The sequence below is a fragment of the Danio rerio genome, chromosome 15 (assembly GCF_049306965.1).
Source record: "Danio rerio strain Tuebingen ecotype United States chromosome 15, GRCz12tu, whole genome shotgun sequence".
Lineage (NCBI taxonomy): Eukaryota > Metazoa > Chordata > Actinopteri > Cypriniformes > Danionidae > Danio > Danio rerio.
Genome location: NC_133190.1, coordinates 23,215,388 through 23,242,800, shown reverse-complemented (window position 1 = coordinate 23,242,800; position 27,413 = coordinate 23,215,388). Strand labels below are relative to the sequence as shown.

Sequence of the window (27,413 nt, the reverse complement as noted above, 5' to 3'; positions counted from 1 at the left end):
ATGCCAGACTTCCAACTTGGAAACTTTGATGTCACTAAATTATGTTGTGGCTAAGATGGATTCCACAAGTTAAAGTGATACAGTAGTTGACCCAAAATGACTAATTCATAATAATTTACTTAACTTCAGGGCACAAATAGGTGGTTTGTTTCTTTTAAAGATTATTAAAGGTGTTTTTTTTTTTAAACCGTGGTCCTTGGTGAGTCATAAAATACAGGTCATTGACTACCAAGTCTTTGAAAGTGAAAAAAAAAAAACAAACAAAAATAGGCAATGGGGGAAAGGCTAAAACTACTGGTGATGCCTTGAGGTTTGTTTTTACTTTCAAAGTGCTGAAAACTATTGACTTGGATTTTATGAATCACCAAGAATCAGACCAGCAGGCACAGGATGCCAACATAACATGACATTGACGTTGTGCCTCAATGTTGTGGGACGATGCATTTTGTTTGGAAATGAAAATCAGGTTGACGTCAGAGCCAAACGTCTGGCCTGATGTCAATGTCTAACCTCCGACAGACATTGCATTTTGGTTACTTTCCAACACAACCTAAAAACAACCAAATATCAACGTCTAATAATGTTACAGCTTGATGTTGTGTTGATGTTACCAATAGGACGTCTATCAGATGTTAGATTTGGTTGCCATACCGGATATAAATGTCAGTATTCGAGGTAAACATGACCCTTCGCGTGGGTTTTCCCCGGTTTCCTCCCACTGTCCAAAGACATGCTACATCAGTGAATTGATCAAACCAAACTGGCACCATAGATGAGCACTTACTCTGCAGTATATCTCTCCACAGCAATACCTAATTTGTTGTCATTAGCCATAAATAAGCAGGAGAGTTCTCAAGATCTACCTGAGCTCAAACTCCCCTTTCACCCTGAAAATGAGATTGAGCCCCGGCTTGAGGACCTTATGAGCTCAGGACTCTCTTTCCTGGGACAGCATGCCAAACACACTTTATAATCAATCATCAGCTAAGTGTGAACTCTTGAAACTGATTACATTTCAGTACATTTCATGTACTTTTTATTCATCATTGTATTTACCCTTAAAAAGTAGCTAGTACACTTTCAAAATGATCAGTCTTTTCATATATGCTTTAGCTGTCTGTTAAATAGATTGGAAGAATCCACACAACATTAATACTTGCTCCAAATAAATTATTAAAAACATTATTGCAGACAGACAAGGTGAATAGACAAAAAAGGCACTGTTGTTTTAATTCTGTCCGATATTAAGTCAAAACGTTCTTGTATTTTGTCTGAAATGTGTTTCTGGCTTCTGAATCACACTCTGATTGCTTCTGGTAAATCATTGTCTGACCATGGAGCTTATGGAAAACTGACTTAACTTGACATCCTATTTCCTTCATGTAATTAATTTCTATCAGCTGTTTAACCACAACTGGTGATGATAGTTTTATAAAAAAACCCTCTTTTTTTTTGTTGTTGTTTTTTGATACCGATAAAGGTTAGAAACACCACTGGAATAATATTTGTTAACCCACAGATTTGCCAGATTTTTACTAAATTAAAATGCACAGTTTGGAAGTAACCCTCCAAATACAGTGACTTTAATCTACAATGAGAAATATCAGGGTAGAGCAATTTTCCTCTGTAGATTTCACAGTGAGATCACTTTTGCTTCACAATTGAAAATTGGCATTTTTCCTGTCAAAATATTACAGATTTGTTTTTTTTTTCTAATGTAACTGAACCTTTAACTGCAACATCTGCAGAGACAACAAGCTGGATTCAAGTCATGTTGTAATTATCATACTTTTGAGTTTTTTAATTCTTGGCAAGAAAATCAAACCTAAAATGTATAATCCATCTTTTCGGGTCACCAAAGTGGTGAAAAATATCTATAACTCCAGCCAGAAATTTCACATCGCTATTGGACATCAAAATAACATTGTCCTTAGATGCTTGTGACCTAAATCTAGCCTAATATTAACACATTATGAAGTTTTGTGTCTTCTGGAAAGGGTTCAGATTAAGATCTTTTTAACTGAAGACAAAAAAGACACCTACCTTAGATGCCCTTTAACTGTTTAGTAAATAGAATAAATGCATTGAGTCAGAATTTTTGCAATGAGTGCAAACATCACATCTGACTATTTGTGAATGTTTTCTAAATATTTATGTGCCTAAAATAGATATATGTTTTATGTAATAAAAATATGATCTTGTTTCTGTAATTACAAATAATTTCAGTTGTTTATCATTTAACTCTATTCGTGACATCTATTCAAGTGAAAAAACTGAAATAAGCCAAAGTCTTATTTTCTCAGGCACCATGTGCTGTCCCTTTAAGACCCTTGTATCAGCACGGGGCTCTCTTGCAAAACACAACAAAAGAGGGCGGGGTTAAAGCCAACAACCAATAGCAGTCGTCAAAATGTTTCCGTCATATAGCGTATAAGCCAATGAGGCTGCTGCTATTAAAATTTTTCCACAGACCGTGAACCAGTAAAGGAGTTGCCTGTGTGGGATAAAAGCTCCTCGCGCAAACCCGCTGTGTTTTACACGGTCGGAGGGAATTTCTCCTCAGTGATTTAGATTTAAGATTGCGCGTTTTAAGTAGTTGTCTCATTCAAATGTGGGAATCTTTATAAAATCCACCAAATTCAGGCCGTGCTTGTTTGACACCGTGATTTAATGGAAACATCTATATGAAGTCGTGGTCATACAGCGAGCATCTGGCAACCCAGTGAAGGTGACGCGCTCTCTGGGAGATACAGTTGTGTTGAGCGCAGCGTCGAGACGTCCAGAGTGTCGCATTTTAAAGCGGTGAATGGACCAGCTCAAGCGAATCGCACGTCTGTGCGGTGGTCCTCGTCTACAAAGAGTTTTTGTGTAACCCACTAATCGTCTGTCGTGACGGATCTACCAGACCAGGTACGTTTATTTACATACAACCACAAAGTGTTGCAGCGTTACAATGTATTTGCATTAACGTCCGTAACAACCGCATCTCTGCCTACTTTCCTTTGGGGAGAACAGGACACCCCCATTTCTTATTTTAATCGATCGTAACTTCATTAGTCTTTTTTTAAAAAGCTGCTCTTCTTGCGTCTCATATGATATGTCACGGGAGAAAATAATACGGACTTGGCACGTGCCAGCTTTTGAATTGAACTGTATAGGACATCAGCCGAGCTGTCACTGGCACTCATCTGCTTTATCTAGCCTATATCAAACCCTGATGTGTCCATGCCCAATGAAACAAAAACAATACACATATGTATAGTTACAGGCAAACTGAAGCTTTGCAGTTGTTTTCTATATACACTTTTATAGCTATTCGTTGTGGTTATATAAACAAGGAGACCATTGTATTAAATATATGTGTCATAGTTAATGTATAAGTATATACAGCAGTATAATGATTAGCAATCTTTTCTTTTTTTTCTTTTGTGAATAGTGCTGCCTGTAGCCTTATGGTCTTGCTGTCACTCCAGCCAAATTCATAATTTATGGCCACGCAGCCCCTCCAGATTCAAAAGATTATTTTGGACAATAGAAAAACCTTTCATTTAAATTAGGTTGCCCTTTAGCCAAGCATGAGTGCAATGACAATTGTTCCTTGTCTTGTCTGAGAGGGGACTGATATTCTTACTGTTACTGTTAAAAGTGACATATGGCACGGAAAGCTTAATAGCTGTGTGTGTGTGTGTGTACACAATGCACATCTTAGACTTGCAAAAAACAGTATTTTCTTCTGATTGCTTGATAGAACAATGTGTTGATGTGTTTAATTTCTTTGTATTCTGTTAAAATAGTAAATAAAATATTATTTTGTCGTTTGCTAATTAGAAATTCAAGATTGTATTTGGATCATACTAACTCTTTCCTGTCCGCTTGAACTGATATAAGTTTGATGGACAGTCCTTTTTGATAACGCTTCTGCTGAAACCCTAACTTCTCTTGTGGTTTCGTCTCACAAGCGCAACACTTGCATATTGATTCGTCCTTGCTTTTTGCGCAACCCTGATTGTGTACAGAGACCTGAAATATGGACTTTCAGCATGTGTGGAAACAGAGAGACCTTCCGGTGTTGTTTGTCTCTTTATTTAGTGGCTAAACCTCACGTTCGCTGCCTGTGATCACTGATGTGTCATGTTGTTCAATCTTTTTTAAATTTGTGGTTGTGGTTGTTTGCATGATCACTCCAGATTCTCCCATCAGGTAGTTGTGAACCAGCCATTAGAAGGCGTGGAGACTGAGATGTTTTAACTCAGAGATCATAAGACAATTCTGATGCACAATCATTTTTACTGGATACAAACTATAGAGAAATGACTCGGGAGGTTTTGTACTTGTTAGCTGATTGAATTGCCACTTCAGATCAGTTTTAGCACTGCAACACCACACTTTGGGCATTTTCGATGAAACACTCTAATCGGTGCATCTGGCTATTAGATTAGGCCTCTCGCTTCTCAAATCAACATTGTCATAGATCATTTTAAATGTGCTGCAAAGTGTTCAGCATTTCAAGTTCGTTGAGGAACCTAAAAGCCTCTCTCTTAGAATGCTGTCAAAATGTTGGATGTACTAATATGAAGTAATGTGATCTAGAAAGGCTTTCTGCAGAATGTCTTGGGGTTGGATGTCGTAAGAAATACTGTAACACCGTCACAGATTGGCGAGTGGAATAAAGCCACTTTGTGTCCCAGTCTGTGTTCCAGCCGTAATTGGAAAATCAGGTTTAGAGAATGGGTAACATATAATTACTGTGTTTTAGGAAAACATCTTTGAAGAATGCGCTTATATTAAATTTTGGTATAAAATGTTTTAATTCTGTTCTTGATCACTGTTATTACATATATTGCAATTGATTATGTAGATGTGGAGTTTAATTGATTAGATCTTTTTATCATTGTTGTTTGTTATTAGTCGATCTTGTGTGAGTGACAGCTTGTCTCGCCCTTATGCTATTAAACACATTATCATTAACATGTTGTTAAAAAGGAGGCACAATGGCTCAGTGGTTAGCACTGTCGCCTCACAGCAAGAAGGTCACTGGTTCGAGTTCCAGCTGGGCCAGTTGGCATTTCTGTGTGGAGTTTGCATGTTCTCACTGTGTTGGCGTGGGTTTCCTTTGGGTGCTCCGGTGTCCCCCTTAGTCCAAAAACATGCGCTATAAGTGTATTTAAATATAAATTGTCTGTAGTGAATGAGTGTGTGTGTGTGTTTCCCAGTACTGGGTTGTGGCTGGAGTGGCATCCGCTGCATAAAAAACATATGCCAATATAGTTGGCGGTTCATTCAGCTGGGGCAACCTCTAAAATAGAGACTAAGCCAAGGGAAAATTAATAAATGTTAAAAAAATAACAAAATGAAGAAAAAAAAATTAAGGTTACTGCTGATCTTAAATTATGTAGTATTTTTGTGTACATAAATAGGATACTTAATAAAATACCTTTAAAATCCAGTTATATTATCTCAAATGCTAGGTATCATAATTTTTTTTATTAAAGGTATAACATTAGATATGATTTTATTTATTTATTTTGTCAAATGGTGGCACTGGGCTTTAGAGGGGGAAAGTTGATCTGAAAATGAAAATTAGCTGTAAATTAACTAACCCTCTGGACATCCAAGAAGTAGGTGCTGTATTTTTTAGTGGAACATTAGAGATTTATTAGACCTCTAACTGCACATTAGAAAAAAAAAAAAAAAAACATATTCAGGTCTAGGTATGGACCGTTATAAGATTCTGACACTATGATGACTAAAGAAACTTTTAAAATATCTTGGAACAGTAAATATGTCAGGCTAAATACTTCTGCTGTCTTTATTAGTTTCAAAATCACAGATTTCTTTACAATTTAAAATGGTATCTTTGAAGATCTTTTCTGCTGGAGTTACTGTTGTCCTAAAAACATTAATAAAAAAGTCTTGCACATACCTTAAGAACGCTATAGCAGAAAAGTTTGGCGGTTTTTAAAACCTTGACTTTTCCACACCAAGGAATACCTTGAAAGCGGTTATCGTCCCATGCCTATTTAGGACAGGTAAAACAAAATTTATACCATTGGCCCCTGGCGATCCATTGAGGTCTTGTGAAGTAAAACAATCTGAAGAAACTGAATATTATTAACATTTATTATCTCAGTTAATGGCCCTGAACGTGTTCATGACTGCCTGAAGTGTGAGTTTTCTGTTGCTTATTAATGTACAATGCCGGTCAAAAGTTTGGGGTCTTTTCAATGTTTCAAAAAAACATTTTTAAATGTTTCAAAAAAAGCTTCTCCTGCTTACCAAGGCTGCATTTATTTCATTTAAAAATACAGTAAAAATTGTGAAATGTTATTGCACTATAACATAACTGTTCAAAAGTAGTTTATCATTTAATTTAATCATTTATTCCAGTGTTTTTGAAGATTAATTTTCATCTTCATTAATCCAGTCTTCAGAGTCACATGATCCATCAGAAATCACTTCAATATTAATTATTATTATTGTTATTATTATTATTCATTCAATAATTAATTTTCTTGTCGGCTTAGTCCCTTTATTAATCAGGGGTCGCCACAGCGTAATGAACCGCCAACTTATCATGCACATGTTTTAAGCAGCGGATGCCCTTCCAGCTGCAACCCATCTCTGGGAAACATCCATACACACTCATTCACACTCGTACACTTCTAACAATTTAGCCTACCCAATTCACCTGTACTGCATATCTTTGGACTGTGGGGGACACCGGAGTACCCGGAAGAAACCTATGCGAACGGAGAGAGAACATGCAAACTCCACACAGAAACGCCAACTGACCCATCCGAGGCTTGAACCAGCAACTTTCTTGCTGCAAGGCGACAGCACTACCTACTGGGCCACTGCGTCTATTATTATTATTATTATTATTATTATTATTATTATTATTATTATTATTAGTAGTAGTAGTAGTACTACTAAGTGGGTGCATATGCATGATTTGGTTTACACATCCCACAAAGCTCGTCTTTTGCGTCTCTTGTAATCTCACAGAAATGCTGTCAACACATATCTCTCATATTCAGGAATGATTGCCTAGTTCTGATCACAGAGCTCTTTCTAAATCAAATGTTCCCATTCTGTCCTCACCCTCTGAACAGAAGCCCTCGTATCTAAAATGAAAAGTATCCTGCTCACTTTGTCCGTTGCTCTTTCAGCGGTGCTGAATTTCATTTTCTGAGGCATCTTTTCTGAAGGGTTTTGTTCAAGTGGTCCAGATTGAACCTCCTTAGGAAGGATCAGTGTTGTATGAAAGGCAAGATTACTGAGTTTGATCTTTTTCCCATGTCTGAATTGTTAGGGTCTCTTTTTTGCATTACCAAAAGCTTTCTAAAGATTCAATCCAATCAAAGGTTTCAAAGGAAAAGAAAATTAGCAATGCACTGTAGGGCTGGGCTGATAAATGATATTATATTGAATTGTGATAAAATTTATGTTGATAACTAGAGCTGGGTGATTTGGCCTAAAATCTAAATTTTAATGAATTAAACACTTTAACACGATTAATGAACCATTCATTCATTCATTCATTCATTCATTCATTCATTCATTCATTCATTCATTCATTCATTCATTCATTTTCTTGTCGGCTTAGTCCCTTTATTAATCTAGGGTTGCCACAGCAGAATGAAACGCCAACTTATCCAGCAAATGTTTAACGCCGCGGATGCCCTTCCAGCTGCAACCTATCACTGGAAAACATCCATACACACTCATTTACACACACACACACACACACAAACACATACACTACGGACAATTTAGCTTACCCAATTCACCTACACTGGATGTCCTTGGAAACACACGCGAACACAGGGAGAACATGCAAACTCCACACAGAATTTCCAACTGACCCAGACGGGGCTCGAACCTGCGACCTTCTTGCTGTGAGGCCATTGTGCTAACCACTGCGTCACTGTTCATTCTAATGAAAGATTCTATAATTTTTATTGCCCTCTCTGTGCTGTCTACGCTTGTCAACGCTACCAAGCTAACCAATCACAGAGCTTGTGCTATGTGTCGTCGCAACGTGTAGTTAAATTTTTTGAGATGTCAGCGTCGGCATCAGTCACAGCAAGGGGCCTGCGTGAAGGCTGTGCCAAATCACATGCTTTGTTCAACACAAGTGTAAACAGAGCGGGGTCACGTGAGTCCACATGTGGTAGGTAATTTAAAAAATTGACCTGGAAAAATGTTATCGATTATAGGTTCTAAATGTGGATTTCGATAACAATGATAAGCTCTTGACTTTTTTACTCCATATTGATTTAATAACCAATCGCACAGCAGGAATGTGCTAAAACGGGAATCTAGAAGTTTGTTAATATTAGAGATGTATTAAATTTTCGCCCACCAAAAATTATTGGCCACCAATAGGTTATGCTATTAAATGGACCCTCTTTTTTGTGGCTTTACTCATTGTTGCACCACTATTTATTATATAAGAATACAGAACATTTTAAAAGTGAAAGTGCTATTTAAAGAACTGATTTCTAATTCAATATGTTCTAAAATTCAATTTATTGCTGTGATAACAAGCTGAATTAGTTTTTTCATCTGATTAATTTGGTTATTATTGTCTTTTGTGGAAACATTTTATTCAAGGTTAATTTAGGAAATATAAGTCTTCAATTTAAATTGAAGATCAATTGAAGATAACTGATCAATTTAAAGCATCCAGACTGAATAAACTGTCCTATAAAAAGAACCCAGTGATCCCAAACCATTCCTAAAAAAACAAAGATGCAATTATAATCCCAGAATAAGTAAAATGCAACCCCCACCACAGTTTCGTAAAAAAAAGATTGAAATGCCCTTCAGGTCTTGTTAAAAAAAAGCTTCTGAGGCTCTACTTCTTATTAAGTGGTGCTGTGGTCTGGTTTCAGCACAGGCCTGTGGAGGATTCCCAAACAGATCAATGTCAAATCCAGTGGAGGATATCCGTAACAGAAGTGTGGAAGCTCTATTAATTTAATACCAACACCTTCTTGATTTCTCTTTCACAAATGTGAAACGCGAGACCAAACATAGCTTAACCGCAATTGTAAATCAGCTAAGAGGCCTTTCCTCTGTGATCTTGAGTGATTAGAGGATGCTGCCTTTAAAATCTCTGTAAACAGCATCCAAGGTTCCTTAATGGTCATTAATGTAGCCTTCATAAGCTTTAGTTGTCTAGCTCTACTTGAGCCTTAGCTGCAATTAAGATCTGTTTCTCTTTTGTGGAGTGGCTTTCCACCATATAACTTGTTTTCTACGTGCGCTTAAACCTAAAGCAAACAGGGAAGAGGATGAAACCGTGACTCATCCTGACACATTTAGGGAAGATGTTCCTGAACAACATCACTTCCTCCTGTGGAGAGTCTCATCCATTACAATGAGGATTCTGGGTGTGGAATTCCTGTTTACCATCTGTCAGCACTAACAGCCTGTGGCCAAGAAATCCATCATGAGCAAGGCCCCTCTCCATCAAAGTAAATCTGCACAGGCCTTGAAAGAGCGCTGTAAGTTCCTCGCACTTATCAGAGGCGGCTGATGTTTGTAGGATGTTGAGGTTTAACGATGACGATCCTGGCGCTTATCTAAACCTATGATTTACGCCTTAAGATGTACGTCAAGAATAACACCAACATGGAATGTAGTGCTTGCTTTTCACAGCAGGTTTATTACTGTCAGGACACAGGAAGAAAATCAGGATACTGTAGATGACGAACAATGTTGAGAATTTAAAATATGCAAACTGTTATATATGATTGGTTATCAATAAGAAAAACATTGTGCTTAGTAAAATGAAAATTACTTCAAACTTTGTTTATTCATTCATTTTTCTTAGGCTTAATCCCTTATTTATCTGGGGTCGCTACAGCGGAATGAACCGCCAACTTTTCCGGCATATGTTTTACGCAAAGGATGCTCTTCCAGCTACACCCAAGTACTGGGAAACACCCATGAAGAATTCTTTTGAAGTTGATCCTTTTACCTTTGGGTGTTGGCAGTAAGACTAAAATTCTAGTTATTCTAGTTACTCCAGAAAATCAACTAAAGCGTTGCAATAAATACATTTAAATACTTAGGCATTTAGACATTTTTAAGTATAGTAGGGATGCTCAGTGTTGGATTTTTTTGCCAAACTTTTGAGTTTTTTCAAACTCTTTTTGGCTGAGCTGATGCTGATATCTTTTTTGGTTTGGGTGTTTTTGAGAAGGCATTGGGACCTGGGGGAGGCTGTTAGTTGGGTGAGGTTGTAGCGCTACACAACTGACTGCATGTTTATTAGTTTAGCTAATTTCACTCATGCCTCCCCAACACCCCCCCCCCCCCCCCAAATTATAATGACTGTGCAAACATCATTCACATATTACTTGCTGTGTTTAAAGTGTGAGGACAACATGGTTGGATCCCTAACGACTAATCGTAAATCATCTTCCACTGTCAATAAGTGTGAGCCATTGCATACTTGCTTTTGATGTACATACATACATACAGAAAATGCTGCTTCAAAATAGCCAAGTTTGCAGAGCCCTGATAATGTGGTTGATTCGGACATTGAGTATGTTTAAATGGGCAACAATGCTTTAATAGATTTTAATACAATTAAGACGATACTTTGATTAAGAATCACCACGTAAACAGCGATTTTTGACCTAAAGTGATACCTGAACTATTCAAAAATTAAATTAAGACGTGGAGTATGCATATTATAGTGGCATTATTGAAGTAAACACCGCTGTCAAACTATTACAGTCGTGTATGACTTTTCGCCATATTTTCTGACAAGATCCACACGTGCAACTGTCAGTAAAGCACGCACACACACATCGTGAAATGCACATGTTTTTTCTTTCCATTCGCCATTATTAAATTCCTTTAAAACAACACTCTTCCACCAGTCCTTACTGCTTATTTAGGTCCAATACCCCAGTTTGTCACTAGAGCATGAATGATTGTTCATGAGTGAACGTGAAACTGTTGAACTGCAGTTAAAGTCACCCAAAATTACGTGAAACTCGTGAATAGAAACATGGATAGTCGTGGGACGCAACATCCAAAAAACACTGCACGTAAACAACTTAATTATATTATTGTCTATTAAGGCAAGTAACTAGTTTACTGATGTCCATGTAAACATAGTCAGTAGTGTCTTCAAATTAAGTAAAAAGATCCAGATCTAAAAAGATCCAGATCGTCATCCTGCTGATTTGATTCAGAAGGGCACTTTTTGTCAGATGCTTACCAGTTTTACTTTTATTCACACTCATTACTTTTTAAAAAAAGCACCCGGTCCGTTTTATTTGTGTGTATTTTACTCAAACGCATTAACTCTAAAGGGGGCCTAATAGTTAGATATGGAGGAGCTAACATTAATCAGATTCACTGTAGCGAGCGCATAAAAATCGTAATCATAATTTACTCCAGTGCACGCCTCAAATTCTTGCAACCCCCTTAATAGTTGCTGGTGCCCCACAGTTTGAAAACCCCTGTTCTAAATCACAGGTAAACGTTCACATCAGATTGCTAGCCCAATCTTACTACAAGCACTGTAGTCGGTGCTTCCAGTGTCATGTGAGTTAGCCACGCCCACTTATTTACATGAAGTGGTGTATATAAGAATATTTCAAGAGTTCACACTTAGCTATTGTTTGATACTAATTGCAGGTTTGGCATGCTGTACCGGGAGAGAGCCCTGAGCTCAGAGATATTTAAGCCCAGGGTTCCTGCCTGGTCTTTTAGTACGAGATCAGGTAGGTCTTAAGATCTCCTCCTGGTAAAGGAGAAAAAGGGGGAGATGGGGTGGTCGGAGGGATTCTTCAAAAATGAAGATAAGGGAAGTAAGGTGAATTGGACTTTATTGTAGGCTTGGATTCATCTGATTGGTTTATCGATGATGTAGATGAGAGACCAGCTGCGATCAATCATAGCACGTGCTCCTTTTGAAATTCCAAGCCGAGTTACGGCTGACAATTTATTCAGTTGTTATGATATCTACCATAATATCACCCAGCCCTATTATTAGCAGTGTGTGAAAAAGCAAACCAATGTTATTGTCGTTTTAACCACAGAATGCTGCTAAACATGACATGCCTATTGTTATGTCATAGATCAGGGGTGGCCAACCCTGTTCCTGGAGAGCCACCTTCCTGCAGATTTCAGTTGCAACCCATATCAAACACACCTGCCTGTAATTATCACGTGGTGTTCAGGTCCTGATTAATTGGTTCAGGTGTGTTTGATATGGGTAGCAACTTAAATCTGCTGGAATGTGGCTCTCTAGGAACAGGGTTGGCCATCCCTGTCATAAATGATGGTTAATTGGCCACAGAAATGTGGTTAAATTACATTGTTTATATGTTCACACACATTTTTGCATTCCACTTTGCTGTCTTTCTATTGTGTTCCTGTGTAAACATGCACTAGACTAACATGTTTGTCTGCTGTTCTGCTGTTTCTCATGTTGCGCATTACGTGGCATTCTATAAATGTTGCACTCTTTAACAGTTATGTTTTGCATTCCTTTGCTCTGCTTCTCACTTTTTTTGCATTCCTCTTTGATGTTCTTCGCTGTTTATTTATGTAAATGTGATAGATTGACCATTGCATTTACAGCATCTCGCATGTGACACTTCATTCTGGAAACATGACGATCAAGATAGTTGACATTATCATGAAGTCAACATTATGCCGGATGCAATCAAATGGAAGATGACACAGAGCATTGTAGTGTAAAGAACCACTGGTGTACATTAACATTTTTCTAAACTAAAAGAAAAGTGCTGTCAACTCTTACTTATTGCTATTGACACTGTGCCAGCCACATGTCTGTACTCTCACGCAGTTAAACATTGCAGAGCAAAGCAAACACTAACAATAGACCTACAGGCAATACACAGCAGTAACTTTTAATATGAAAACTGTGTCAGCTTTAAACTGTTAATTTTACAAAGAAATTTAAAGTCACATCTGATACCTAAAAAAATTGGGTCTGGAAAGGACCATTTTCTAATGATATGCTTTATTTTGCATATTCAAATATTAAAATGCTTGTTACATTGTTATAAAACAAACTGTATTATTTTATACAATAACAACATTATTATAAACAGTTATTCTTATTATTTTATTATCATTAACATATACACATTTCAAAATGATTTGAAATCAAATTTCTAACCAAATCAGAACATATGGTATACATGAATGCTAATAATGTAATTAAGTTGATATGCACATTTGGTCAAAGTTTGACCTTTTAACAGGTGCACATTGCGTATACAAAGTTTTCTACGTATGCACATACTATTCTCCTACCATCTTTTATTTTCTTATAGTTTTAAGGAGTGGACTTAATACAACAGGCGTCTCAAACTCAGTTCCTCGAGGGCCCAGCCCTGCAGAGTTTAGTTCTAACCCTGCTTCAACACACTTGCCTATAGGTTTCAAACAAGCCTGAAGCACTTAATTAGTTTGATCAGGTGCATTTAATTAAGGATTGAAATACACTGTGCAAAGCTGTGGCCCTTTATGATCTGAGTTTGTAACACCTGTGTAATACAGTATACATACACACACACATATATATATATATATATATATATATATATATATATATATATATATATATATATATATATATATATATATATATATATATCAGAGGTGTGGACTCGAGTCATGTGACTTGGACTCGAGTCAGACTCGAGTCATGAATTTGATGACTTCAGACTCGACTTGACAAAATATAAAAAGACTTGCAACTCGACTTGGACTTGAACATAAATGACTAGGACTTTCACTTGGACTTGCACCTATTGACTTGTAAAGACTTGCTACTTTCTATAAAAAGCCCAAAGATAAAAAGTATGTTGACACAGAACGCTCTATCTCTGCGTGTGTGTGCGTGTGTGACAGAGAGCATGCACGCATACTTTCGACCACTAGCGCTTTGTGGCGCACTTCCGTGTTTTTGCACCAGCGGGAAATTTGAAGATGCCATTTTCATTCTGACTCAGAGAGAGAAATAAACACATCCGCGATCTGCTCCTTTTGTTTTATTCAGCGGATTTACAACATCTGTCAAAGGTAAGAGACTTTACTACTCGCAATGTGTTACTGTTGTGCAAAAGTCAATGAACTTCAGTTTTTTTTAAACCAAATTTACCCTCTCGTGATTTATATCATATGATTATGAATGAACATGGCTGTAATTTATGTTTTTGCACTTGGTCGTTTGTGTCAATGCGCATATTATGTTTTATCTTTGTGTTTTGCCCATCCTCTGACAGTATTTTCTAACTATTTAATTAGTAGTAACATTAATTACATGCCATAATAACTAGATATTTAATTTATTTTTAAAGCTCTTAAAACTGTAAAAAAAAAAAAAAGTATTTTGTTATTTTCTGGTGACATTTTGCAATAAGGTTTCTTTAGTTAATCTATGTACTAACATGAACTAATAATGAACAATACTTCTAAACCTTTATTAATTATAGTTTAACATTTACTATTGCATTATTACAATTTAAAGGTATGCTTGTTAACATTAATGTTAATGCACTGTGAGTTAACAAAAATTAACCAATCATTTTATTTCCATTAATTAAAGCATAAAATAATGAATACTGTAATGAACTGCACTGCATTGTTTGTTCACATTAGTACATGCATAAACTTAATTAATTAATACAACCTTATTGTAAAGTGTTACATTTTTCATATTTTTGATTAATACTATTAATTTTATTTAGTATTTAAAACCTTAAAGGTATTTTTATTATTGTTGATGTTATGCCTCTTAGCAATATTTTAGTCCTCTATATGGTTTTTAATTACATTTTTTATTGCGAGATTGTAATGTAATGCATCTATATTGTTAAATTTCTGTTTGTTTGTTTTTCTGTATTTCCCCCTCTATATTTAAGGATTATCTACTATTTTTAAAGTACTTAAAACCAACCATCTAATAAAAAATACAATTAACAATCACATTTTGTTTCATGAGTGTCTTTGTTCCTGTTTTGTAGGACTCTTATTTTAACAGATTTCATTTGGAAACACTTGACTGATCATTCAATTAAAGTTTTACCTTTATTATTCCATCACTCAATGAGATCATTTAATTGTGAGTTGAATTACTTCATTTGTAATTGTTTTTAAATAAACTAAAAACGAAGACTTGTTTTATTCAGTTTGTTGAATGTGAACTTCTCTACTTAACATATTAAAAGATATTTAAAACCACTATGAATGTATTTAAACTAATATTTAAATTTATATAACTGTTTAACTGTGGGTATTTATATTTTAATTTATTTAGCACATTTATTGGCTATTCAAACATGAAAACAAGTTTTAGATACTTTGTGGCTCTAATAAATGGTTAAACATAACAATATCCCTGCAGAAAAATCCAGCTTAAACCAGCCTAGGCTGGTAAGCTGGTTTTAGAGGGTTTTGGTCATTTCCAGGCTGGTTTCCAGCCATTTCCAGCCTGGTCTTAGCTGGTCAGGCTGGAAACTGACCAGCAAAAACCAGGCTGGTCAAGCTGGTTTTAGCTGGACATAGCTGGTTTTAGCTGGTCATCTCCCAGCTTGACCAGCTAAGACCAGGCTGGAAATGGCTGGAAACCAGCCTGGAAATGTCCAAAACCCCTCTAAAACCAGCCAACCAGCCTAGGCTGGTTTAAGCTGTTTTTTCAGTAGGGATTTTTGACAAAATGTTCTAAAATTATTGTTTACAAGTGCCTAAGTGGGATTCGAACCCCGTTCTTTATGAAAATAAAGAAATATCTGATTGGCTCTGACATTACTTTCACCAGTGAGCAGGTACTTCAATCTGATTTGCTGGTCTCTCACGCGCGTATTCAGTCTCTCTGCGTTTGCTTGAGTTTTGTCCACACTGGCGCTTCATACCTTTCCTGCTTTTGCTCTCCAGATATCCTCCTGATAAATTGATTATTCCAGAATGTTGATATGGTTTATATATTGCTAAACTATTTAGTAACAATACACGAAAAACTATGAGGTTAAGGTAAATTCTATAATAAATACTAGTGTTTTTGAGAGTTAGGTATACTGCTTATGTTTAAGCCTAGTATTATTTACAAGTTGTTAATGAATGCTTCAGCATACTGTATTAAGAATAGTGAACTAATAAAATGAAATACAGAGTGTAGTTTTACTACAGTAAAGTCCTCCACAATCTCATCAATAATGTGGAAGACAGCAGAGACGTGTTCACTTTATTTAAGTTACCATGATAAAATGAGATTGATAGTGGTATTTATTTAAAGAGTGAATAGTACAGTAGGCTATAATGCCAAATCAAGTTTTTCCTTATTTTTATCACAGTTACATTTCTGCTTGCGTTAGTTATATTTTTGTTTAAATGTTTTTTATTTGATTAGTATGGTGCACCTTTTGAATGTTTAATAAATGTTTGTAAAACAAAATGCATTCTTTATATCCAACATCTATTCTCTGTCTTTAAGTGTTTGAAACTGGAAATATCTCATCATAAAACATACAGCCAAAATGTTGTGGTTTATTAGATAAAAAATGTAATATGTAAGTCTATTTTAGTATTTTGGTTATTGTTAATAAATAGTGCCTCAATATAAATCATATCAAAAAGCACAAAAGGAGGAAACACAAGACACAAATTCTATATATAATCTCTGAGAGCGCGCAGGAAAATGTGTGCGTGAGCAGTGCATATTTGAGAGCGAGAAAATTTGCGCGTGAGCAGCGTATATTTAAGAGCTCGCAAGCAGTTTTGTCCACAGAGGAAATCGGTGCACGAGCATCACACAAGGTAGAGAGCAAAGTTCTTCATTGTTATGTGAAGAAAACAATGTTATTGTTTGTATGAAGTAGCCTACTTCATTTAGAATATGTGCTACCATTTTACATTGCTGCTAGACAGATTTGCGATCTCCATCTCTTCAGCACACACGAGATTCAATTGATAAAATACCAATTTCACTCAATTTTACTTTGCAGCAAATGGACTCTTTTTTGGTGGAACTCATTCTTGTGCAATAGGCTGTGTAGACGAGACGCAGGACTGTTTAGCACTTTTTCAGAAAATTACATTTGTATCTTTATATATCTAAGCAATGTTCTTTCATTAAAAAAAAGGTTTGTTTAATAAATACAGATCTTACAGCCATACATAATCTGTTTAAATTTTATTTTTCTGTTAAAAAGACTTGAAAAGACTCGAAAATCAAACTGCAGGACTTTGGACTTGACTTGAGACTTGTTGCCTTTGACTTGGGACTTGACTCGGGACTTGCCTGTCTTGACTCGGGACTTGACTCGGGACTTGAGGGCAATGAATTGAGACTTACTTGTGACTTGCCAAACAATGACTTGGTCCCACCTCTGATATATATATATATATATATATATATATATATATATATATATATATATATATATATATATATATATATATATATATATATATATATATATACAGCCTGATGGGACAGATTGGAAGGAGAATTTTACAAAAATAAGTAATTTATGGTGCTTCATTCTACAAACATTACTTCCATATATCGTATATCATTAAACCAGCTTTACATCAGTGAACCAGTTTAATTTTTTTGTCTAATGAAGTTAGCTTATCGATGTCTTCTGGAGCGTACAGAAAACTTGAAGCAGATTGGTCTTATTCAGCTGGCTTATAGGTCGGAAGACATTTTTCAAATCTGAAGTAATTTCCTTTTTTTGGTTTTTAGTTAGAATAATTGACATGTTTGTTGCTCTTTAAGCATGACATGGTGTTTTATAAACATGGCACCATATTGCAAAGTTACAAGTAGAATGAAACAGTTTCAAAAGTTATTGCACATCTGAGCTGTTACTGTATAGTAGGGCTGGACGATTAATCGGAAAAAGATCACAATCTCAATTTGACTCTACATACGATCTTAATTCAGCTTTTCTAAGGTTCAGCCAATTAATAATTTCAAGGTCAGGAGAGAAAAGGCGGTCGTACATGGTCGTTCACGTTTTATATTTGTTGCTCAGCAACATGGACGCCTCCAAATGCTGTTAAAAGAGTCACATACTTTATTTATTAGGTCTAAATCACCCAAAAATTTAATTTCTGTATTAATGTAATGATGTATTCACGACCGCAAAATCACACTTGAGCTGATATGCTGTAAATTACTGTGAATTAACAACCAGGACAAATTTAAAGTCTGTTCAAGTCCACCATTCCAAGTTTATGCAAAATTTAGCAGTTTAACCAACAGTAGAACTACATATAGGCCTAATATTATTATTGTCGTTTTACCATATGTTTGAGAATTAACAGTAATAATAGCCTACTCATTAACCTTTATTTTACATTTACAGAATTGGGAGAAAATCGGTATCTTGATTGCCCTACTGTATAGTGTGTTAATACATATTGTGTAGTGTGCAGTGAAGCTCCTTATTGACCAATCAGAATCCACAATCGGAACTGTCAATTTTGGTAAGGAAACCACAGCCTTGATGATCAATATTTGTTCCCTGCAGCCTCAATACTCTCTCTAATGCCATCTGAATAAGGTTCTGTGTGTGCAAAGCTGTCTATGTGTGGTTATTGAAGTAATTCAGTGTAGGGAATACTATATGATGTAAGGAAATGCAACATTGGTTCTCTACGAGTTTCCTGACAGTAATGAATAATGGTGATCACACAATCATCTTTATGTGGACAGAGATGAAGAGCTGTGTCAATTAAGGGTCACTTCACAGTCACCAGCATCCTGGAAATGATTCCCAGTGGTACCACACTCAGGTGTCTTGTGAAAGTTCATTGGCTGGCTTCCCAGGTGGGTCATTGTGGGTATTCTCCTTCAGATGGCTTGAGAAGGTCTCGAGGGACAAGTCTGAGCGAAGTGGCTTAATGCCTTCCCACACCTTTTGTTCCCTTGATGAGACTTGTAAGTAACATAATGAACATTGCGACTGACATGGATTCAAATAGTAGTCTGTGAAAAATGAAAATGTGCTAATTAGAGCTCATTTTTGAACACATATGTGACAGTTAATGTGTTGTGTTTGGCAATAAAAGAAGTTGAACAAACAAAACACCAAATAAATCTTACCAAGAAGAAGAAGAAGGCAATGTTGTGGTTGAAATTACAAAAGAAGTGCCAAGACATAATTGGAACTTGTGCTAAGGCCTTCAGAGTTTGGCCAAACAAAATCACATTATGATTATTGTGACAAATATTGTGATTACAGTTTGAACTGCGATGTACTCTAAACATTTAATAAATTATTTATTTCACATTTAATTCATGTTTTCTTCATATTGCACCAGCTATGATAACAAAAGTCTGGAATTGTTGATGAGTGTAAGACTAATATCATTCATTCATTTTCTTGTCGGCTTAGTCCCTTTATTAATCCGGGGTCGCCACAGCAGAATGAACCGCCAACTTATCCAGCAAGTTTTTACGCAGCGAATGCCCTTCCAGCCGCAACCCATCTCTGGGAAACAGACACACACACTCATACATTACGGACAATTTAGCTAACCCAATTCACCTGTACCGCATGTCTTTGGACTGTGGGGGAAACCGGAGCACCCGGAGGAAACCCACGCGTAGGCAGGGAGAACATGCAAACTCCACACAGAAATGCCAACTGAGCCAAGGTTCGAACCAGCGACCCAGCGACCTTCTTGCTGTGAGGCGACAGCACTACCTACTGCGCCACTGCCTCGCCCAAAATAGACGAATATGTCGAAGAAAAAAGTTTGTATATAGAAATATTTAAAAACAATATTAATAACAATAATAACTGAAATTCAACAGAAAATATAAAATTTGAAAGGAATAATATAAAAAATTAACAAGATTTATGAAAACAATTATTGTATATATGTAATACTAAAATAACCCTAGCTGAGTTTTTATAAATGTGTGTTAATGCACATTTTAAAGTATCGCATGTGATTTGAACATGTGATGGAAATGTCATGTTTGAGAAAAAAACTTAATTTGCAGAAAAGTTTTTATGCTTACTTAAGGTGATTTTTGGACTTCTAATAAAAGGTTTATATTGTAGGAATTTTGGGATGGAATATATGAAAATTCATTTGATGTCGGTTGCTAGTTTACAATTCTACAGTCAGCAACTCTAACAGCATGATAGTAACACGCTAGTTTACATTTTTTTATTATTTAAATTTTTTTTTGCAAACTTTGAAAAGATTCTTTTCCGTTGGGATAGAAATCTGGCTACTGAATAACCCATCCCTATGGAGCCACATCAGTTTCAAAAATAATACATTTACATAATATAATTCAAACATTTACAACACAATTTACGTTTACAAAATCCAATTCGTAAATTCAAAACACAATTCAAAAATACACAAATCCAGTTTGTAAACTCAAAACATGATTAAAAAAATACACAAATCTAATTTGTAAATTCAAAACACGATTCAAAAATGCACAAATCTAATTTTCAAATTCAAGACACAATTAAAAAAATACACAAATCCAATTTGTAAATTTAAAACACGATTGAAAAAAATAAACAAATGCAATTCACAAATTCAAAACACGATTAAAAAAAATACAAGAATCCAATTTGTAAATTTAAAACACGATTCAAACATGCACAAATCTAGCTCATTTGGCAAAAATATTCATGATTTGTTCTTGTGCATTTACAAATTGTGTGTTGTTTTTATGAATTGTTTTGAATTTACAAATCGGATTGTGAGTTGTGCTGTGCATGTATAAACTTTGTTTCGCAAATTGATTATTTTTGAGACTGATCTGGCTCCATATCGTACTAATATTTAAATGAATAAATAAATATAAATAATGTATACAGTCAAGCCTGAATTTGTTCATACTCCAGGGGTATGAATAATTTTAGGCTAGACTGTATATATAAACCTTAACCTTATCCAATACATAGCTTAAAACACAGTCAAAACATGTTATTAACCACAGAGATACAGTTCATAATACAATGCACAGACAAACACCTCTAAGATTTACTTCAGAAATCTAAAAATGTACTTTACATCATGATCTACTGGGATTCTCCATTGCCATTTTTCTTCTTCTAGCATGTTTAAATGCAGTGTTGACACAGGCCATGGTGTGCTGCTCTGATCGGCACTTTGGTCAGAGAATAGCACAGGCAAAACCTTGTAACAAACCCAATGTGACAGAGCCAGAACAATGTGGTCAACTTTTATGTGCACTGCTTGTGTAGAGTTGGCCACCCACTCCTTAAGGTTGTGTAGCGCTTGGTGCAAATTAAAGACTGCAAGGTCATACGTCTTGTTGCTGGCGGAGATCCGTTCTCTCTGTATATTGAGAGTGGGAGGAAACATGAGTCAATCTTAAGATATCCAACCAGATCCGACTCTTATTTCAGTCTGCTATATATCGCAAGTGTCACTTCCCAAAATCCAATTGTGCTTATCATACAATATACTGAAGTCTGATCCTTGTTGTCTGCAGTTGCATTTTTTTTTTCAATCCATTTGCTTTGTTAAAAGCTTCTTTCATTTTAGTTTTGGTTTGGTAGAACAGAATGGTTAGTACTATACAGTTCTGTTGTAGTTAATTGCAGTATTTGAGTTTAACCATACATCAATCTATGAATTTAGTCAATACATTTATGATGTAATCTATACACAGTTTCTTAAATAAACAGATTACATGATTCATTTGGTTGAATTTCTGAATTAAATTGTTATTTATTTTAATAATGTTGGCAGGGTCAAAAAGAGATTTTTCAAAATCCGATAGTTTACATTTAAACACAATTACTGGGCCTGTACAATGTGCATGCATGTATTTACTTTGACTATTTTTATTTGAAATTGAAACCATTAAAACAGCCATGTTTTTGAAGAGTAAGGCAATAAGTACGTTAATGCTGTAATAAATACTGGAATTGCTATATATATATATATATATATATATATATATATATATATATATATATATATATATATACAAGTCTGCACGATATTGAAAAAAATCTGACATGTTTTATTTTGCTGCAATAAATATTGCGATATGCATATGATTTCACCAGATGACTGGAATAGCTCAGTTTGGAAAGAATTACTGATTTTATGTTTACTGGGATGACTTCATAGAACAGTTAATCTACAAAAATGAAACGGACAGTGCGAGTATTTGAGTATAAATTGAATCATCAAATGTTTTATGTAGCATTTAGTCTTCATTGTATGAAATGTTAAATAGAATTAATCTCTGATGAAACTATAATTTCTTATTCACAAATGGTTTCAATGAACCTGAAATCTTACAGTTTATACATTACAGCTATAATTCCACTCACATTTTTGTGGCATGAATAAACTCAAACTGACATTGCATATTCTGTGATGTGACTATTTTGGATTTGCACTTTGCAACATCGATGCTGAAACGATACATTGTGCAGCTTTAATATGTACTTTTCAAAAACTAGAAAAATAAAAACACTAAAGCTAAAATCTTTGAAAGTATCTGTGCAAACTCTACAATTAAGAAAATGATAAATATGTGGACTTGTGTATTAAAGCTGTTAGAAAGAAATATTGATCTTGTTATTTGGTCATTAAAATTGAATAAAAGTTTATCTAAACCATGTGACACCAGCATGAATACAATGTGTAAAAAAGAACTTTTTCACGAGCACTCCTATTTGTAATTTACAAACAAATTCTGACCCAATCCCAATTCTATATTTTTACCCCTTCTCTTTGGCCTTTGAAACAAAGTATAAAGGGGAAGAGCTTCAGATTTTAATCCTAAGAAATGGAACAGCATCACAACACATGCACATGTCATTGTATGCCGTGATGAGCTCTTACTTCATATGAGATCAATGACAGCGACTGCTGTAGTTATTCAAGTTCTGTTATTTTATTGGATTTATCCTCAGGTAATCATTTAAGGCAACATTGTCATGTTATCATAATGATATGATATGGAAATAAGCTAGCAACTGCACTGTGCCACACTGTGGCCATATTCATCTAAACACGCAAAACATTAACATTAATGTTATACCGGACAATGTAAAAAGCTAATTCTCAGCCACTAACCTTAGACTTTTCTGACAGGGTATTCAAGTGTCGTTAAGTGACAGATGTCCAAGTATGTTGTGGGACCACTATACAAGAGTTATTATTATGGTTAATATATAACAAAATTTAGCTGTTTTTTTATCGCTTTAAAAAAAAAAGCTTGACTTTAAAACAGGAACGCCGTTGTGAATGTATTAAAAAAAAATGCTTGTTTGTTGTAAAAATTTGTAATAATGACAGGATATACTCATTTGTGCATCTCCTGACTTCTGGAATCTGGAACTTTTTCTGGGAAATTTTCTTCCCCCTTGGTTTTGAGTGTTTTCCTGAAAAAATCTCAGTTTCGAGGGGTATCTAGCCCTTCCTCTTAGCCCTACACCTTCAAGCTAAAGAGAATTCCGACAGCCTTACCCTTTCATGTGAATGCATAAAACGAGAATTAGGGGTAAGGGGAAGGGCGAAGGGGTAGAATTGGGATTGGGTCTCTGTCATCGTATGAGGAGTCTGATCTGGTTTTTTCTGTGTTTCAGGCCTGATGGGTTCAGGGACTCAACGAGAGCTGCGTACAGCAGATCCCAGCCTCCACTCGCTCCGCTACGGCCAGTCCTGAGTGTCGGGCATTCACCTGAACACACTCTGCCCGACCACACCTTCCCTTTATCTGCTTCTTCCTTGTCTGTGTCCTCCTCTGGCTCCTCCACCCGCACATCCCCGAGATGATTGGCAAGTTAAAGCAGAACTTACTAGTGGCCTGTCTGGTCATTAGCTCGGTCACAGTCTTCTATCTGTGTCGCCATGCCATGGACTGCCATCACCGGATAGAGGAGCGCAGCCAGCCCCTGTTGAGCAGCTTGCACGCCACCCTCCGAACAGGCCAAAACCTTAGCACCCCCTTTATCTACAATAAAGACATGCCTCTAATATTTATCGGCGGTGTCCCTCGCAGCGGCACCACTCTAATGAGGGCTATGCTGGACGCTCATCCCGATGTGCGCTGTGGGGAAGAAACCCGCGTAATCCCTCGGATTCTGGCTATGAAGCAGATGTGGAGCCGCTCTGGCCGGGAGAAAATGCGTCTAGATGAAGCCGGAGTGACAGATGAGGTCTTGGACTCGGCCATGCAAGCTTTCCTACTAGAAATCATCGTAAAACACGGGGAACCTGCCAACTACCTGTGTAATAAAGACCCGTTTGCTCTTAAATCACTGACTTATCTGGCCAAGATCTTCCCGCATGCTAAGTTCATTCTTATGGTTCGTGACGGCAGGGCCTCCGTCCACTCCATGATCTCCCGCAAGGTCACCATCGCTGGATTTGACTTGAGCAGCTACCGGGACTGTCTTACAAAGTGGAACCGGGCCATAGAGACAATGTACACTCAGTGCCTGGAGGCAGCAGACAAGTGTCTGCCCGTGCACTACGAACAGCTCGTCCTGCACCCTGAAAAGTGGATGAGGACGCTTCTCAGATTCCTCAACATTCCTTGGAACGATGCAGTTCTGCACCACGAGGAGCTCATCGGGAAAGCAGGCGGCGTTTCGCTCTCCAAGTAAGTAATGGGGATTTGTGGATTAGTCAATTAATCAATAATAATTAGCAGAACCACCACAGGGGTCAAATTCACCCTTAGGTGTTTTTCCAATGTACATAACACATTTTCCAAGCCTCACAGTCATTGATTCCCTGTTGTTAAAGTTTGTTTAGATTAAATCTGATAAAAAAAAATGCGACATTTATATACTTATAAGTGAAAAAAGTCAAAACTGACTTGTAATGTTTTTGGTCATTGTTGTGCCTTTTTTGTGTTGTCTTTTGTGTTGTCAGTGTCTGAGATGTTGGTAATTATTTTATGAATTTTTAGCAATAATAAAAGAAGTTTTGAGTGATGCTGAGTCTGATTTTGCACAGCGAGATATCATGCAACCTGGGTCAGCTAAGCATTACCAACCTCGCACTTCTGCACCTTGCAGGTGTTGCTAGATCACAATTGGAAGCGTCTGGAAGTTAACAAGAATTATTTATATTGTTTATTACATTTCCCATTAATTGTATTTATTTTACTAACGTCTACCCCAACCCTAAACCCAACCAGCACAGTAACGCAAAAACAGTATTTGTACCGAGTTTTATTTATGTTATTTATTAAATTACCCAACAAATTGTATTTTTTTAATGTCTACCCCGACCCCAACCCTAAACTCATCCGTCATAGTAACGTAAAAATATAAATTATTGTTATACAGCTTTACAAAAATGATGCTAAATTGATGTGCGTATCCACAGCTGTATCCTATCGGGACTTTACCCTCTTTACCTGCCCCGTGTTCACATTGTATTCTGCATGGTTTTTGCAATGTGAAAAAAATGGTGAATGGTTGCACTGGTGTGCTTCCCCTCATAAGAAATGTTGTCTATTAAAAGACATAGCGTGTCGCTTTGCAATTTTAGTTAATTTAGCATCCAAATTATTCATGATATAAATTGCATGATATAACGTGATATAAAGTCTTTTATAGTCATGATATAAAGTCTTTTATATACAGCAAGAAGGTCACTGGTTCGAGTCTGAGCTGGGCATTTCTTTGCATATTCTCCCAGTGATCACATGGGTTTACTCCGAGTGCTCCAGTTTCCCCCACAATCCAAAGACATGCTGTATAGGTGAATTGAATAAACTAAATTGACCATAGTGTAAGTGTGTGTGTGAAAAAGTGTGTATGGGTGTTTCCCAGTACTGGGTTGCAGCTTGAAGGGCATTCGCTGTATAAAACATATGCTGGAATAGTTGCCGGTTCATTTCACTGCGGTGACCTCTAAAATAGAGACTAAGCCAAAGGAAAATAAATAAATGGATGAATAAATGAATGAATGAAGTGTCCATGTTCTGTGTGTGTGTGAATGAATGTTGCAGTTTGTTTTACTACACACACATGCTTTTAACAGCAAGCTATAATTGTTTGCTTTTAAAAGCAAAGCAGGGTTTTGAGGCCAGCGTTCCAGCATGGGTATCTTGGGTTTATGAGCCATCTGGATCATTTAAACATGGTTCAGTTATCATATCTAGTTAATGTCACCAGCCGTTTGTGTCACACAGGCTATGTTTGGCATACTTGCGTAATGCCTACGGCATACTGTGCAATTTACTGTACTGTATTTCCATCCATATTGTAGTGTTTTTAAATGCTAAATGTAAAGCAAAGTTTAATGTTGTTTCATAGTGTGATAGACTCCATTGCATTCACATTACTTGGTTCTTTAATTAATGCATGAATACATCTACATGGTAAATTTATTTTTAATTATGGCATATTATATGTGTAGGTAAATTATTATTATTTTGTCATCAATAAGTGATTTAATAATATTTACTAGACATAAGTGCTGGCGGTTCATTCCGCTGTGGCGACCCCGGATTAATAAATCATACACTACAGAAAGTTTAGCTTACCCAATTCGCCTATAGCACTATATGTCTTTAGACTTGTGGGGGAAATCGGAGCACGGAGGCGTGAACCAGTGATCTCCTTGCTGTGAGGCAACAGCGCTACCCACTGAGCCATGGTGCTCAAGCTTTAGTTTGTTTTTATTTTCATTTTGGTTTAAATAATTTGAATCTAGATTCAACTGGATTTTGACTTATTTTTATTAATTTATTTTTTTCCAAATTTTTATTAAGATATGAAAAGTTATTTAAAATAAAAATAGTGATTATTATTTTCTTTAAATTACCACAGTAGAAAGGTCATTTAGTCAAAGGTTGTCAATTCATGGTATGTCAAATGTTAAGTCTTGCGTGAGTTAGTAGATCACCTGGATATTTCATGCCTACTGAACACGCACACACAGTCCATTGCATGCTTGCTAAATATTTGAGAAATTATGGTGGTAAGTGTCCATTTAAGTGAATGTGCAGATGTGTGTAGCCTTTCCTTTCTCTTTCAGAATGTAATTCTACATGTGTTACATTTATTTATTACATTCATTTTGTACTGTTCCCCCTGAATTAAAAGAGAAGAGCCGAACGCTCTCTCTTTGCTCAAGTTTCACTCACTACGATGGTGCTAAGTGAAATGGAGCTCTCTGGAATCATAATAAAATCATATAGTGATCATAAATAAAATGCGTTGTTGCCTTGGTAATGCAAGCATAATGTAAACAGTAGTAATCAATACTTCAAAAGTGCTCAATTATTAAGATGTGTTGAAATAATTATTAAATAATTAATTATAAACATACAATTTTCAAAATGCCCTACTTTTATTTAATTAATGTAATTACATGCAAATCTACAGTCATATGTGTGAAGTTGTGGCAGGTGTTTG

General features: G+C 36.1%; 1 protein-coding gene across 6 annotated transcripts in view; it reads left to right on the top strand.

The window, feature by feature from the left end:
• Nucleotides 1-2,781: 2,781 nt before the first annotated feature.
• The window catches only part of tpst1 (tyrosylprotein sulfotransferase 1), an 81,756-nt gene continuing 57,124 nt past the window's right edge, over nt 2,782-27,413 (top strand). For 3 of the 6 annotated variants that reach the window (XR_012390365.1, XR_012390364.1, XM_005157502.6), the window contains exons 1-2: nt 2,782-2,910; nt 23,622-24,640. Coding sequence is in view for 2 of the 6 variants with exons in the window: in XM_005157502.6 (XP_005157559.1) it covers nt 23,808-24,640 (833 nt within the window). In the remaining 4 variants the exon portion in view is untranslated. 6 annotated transcript variants of the gene reach the window in all.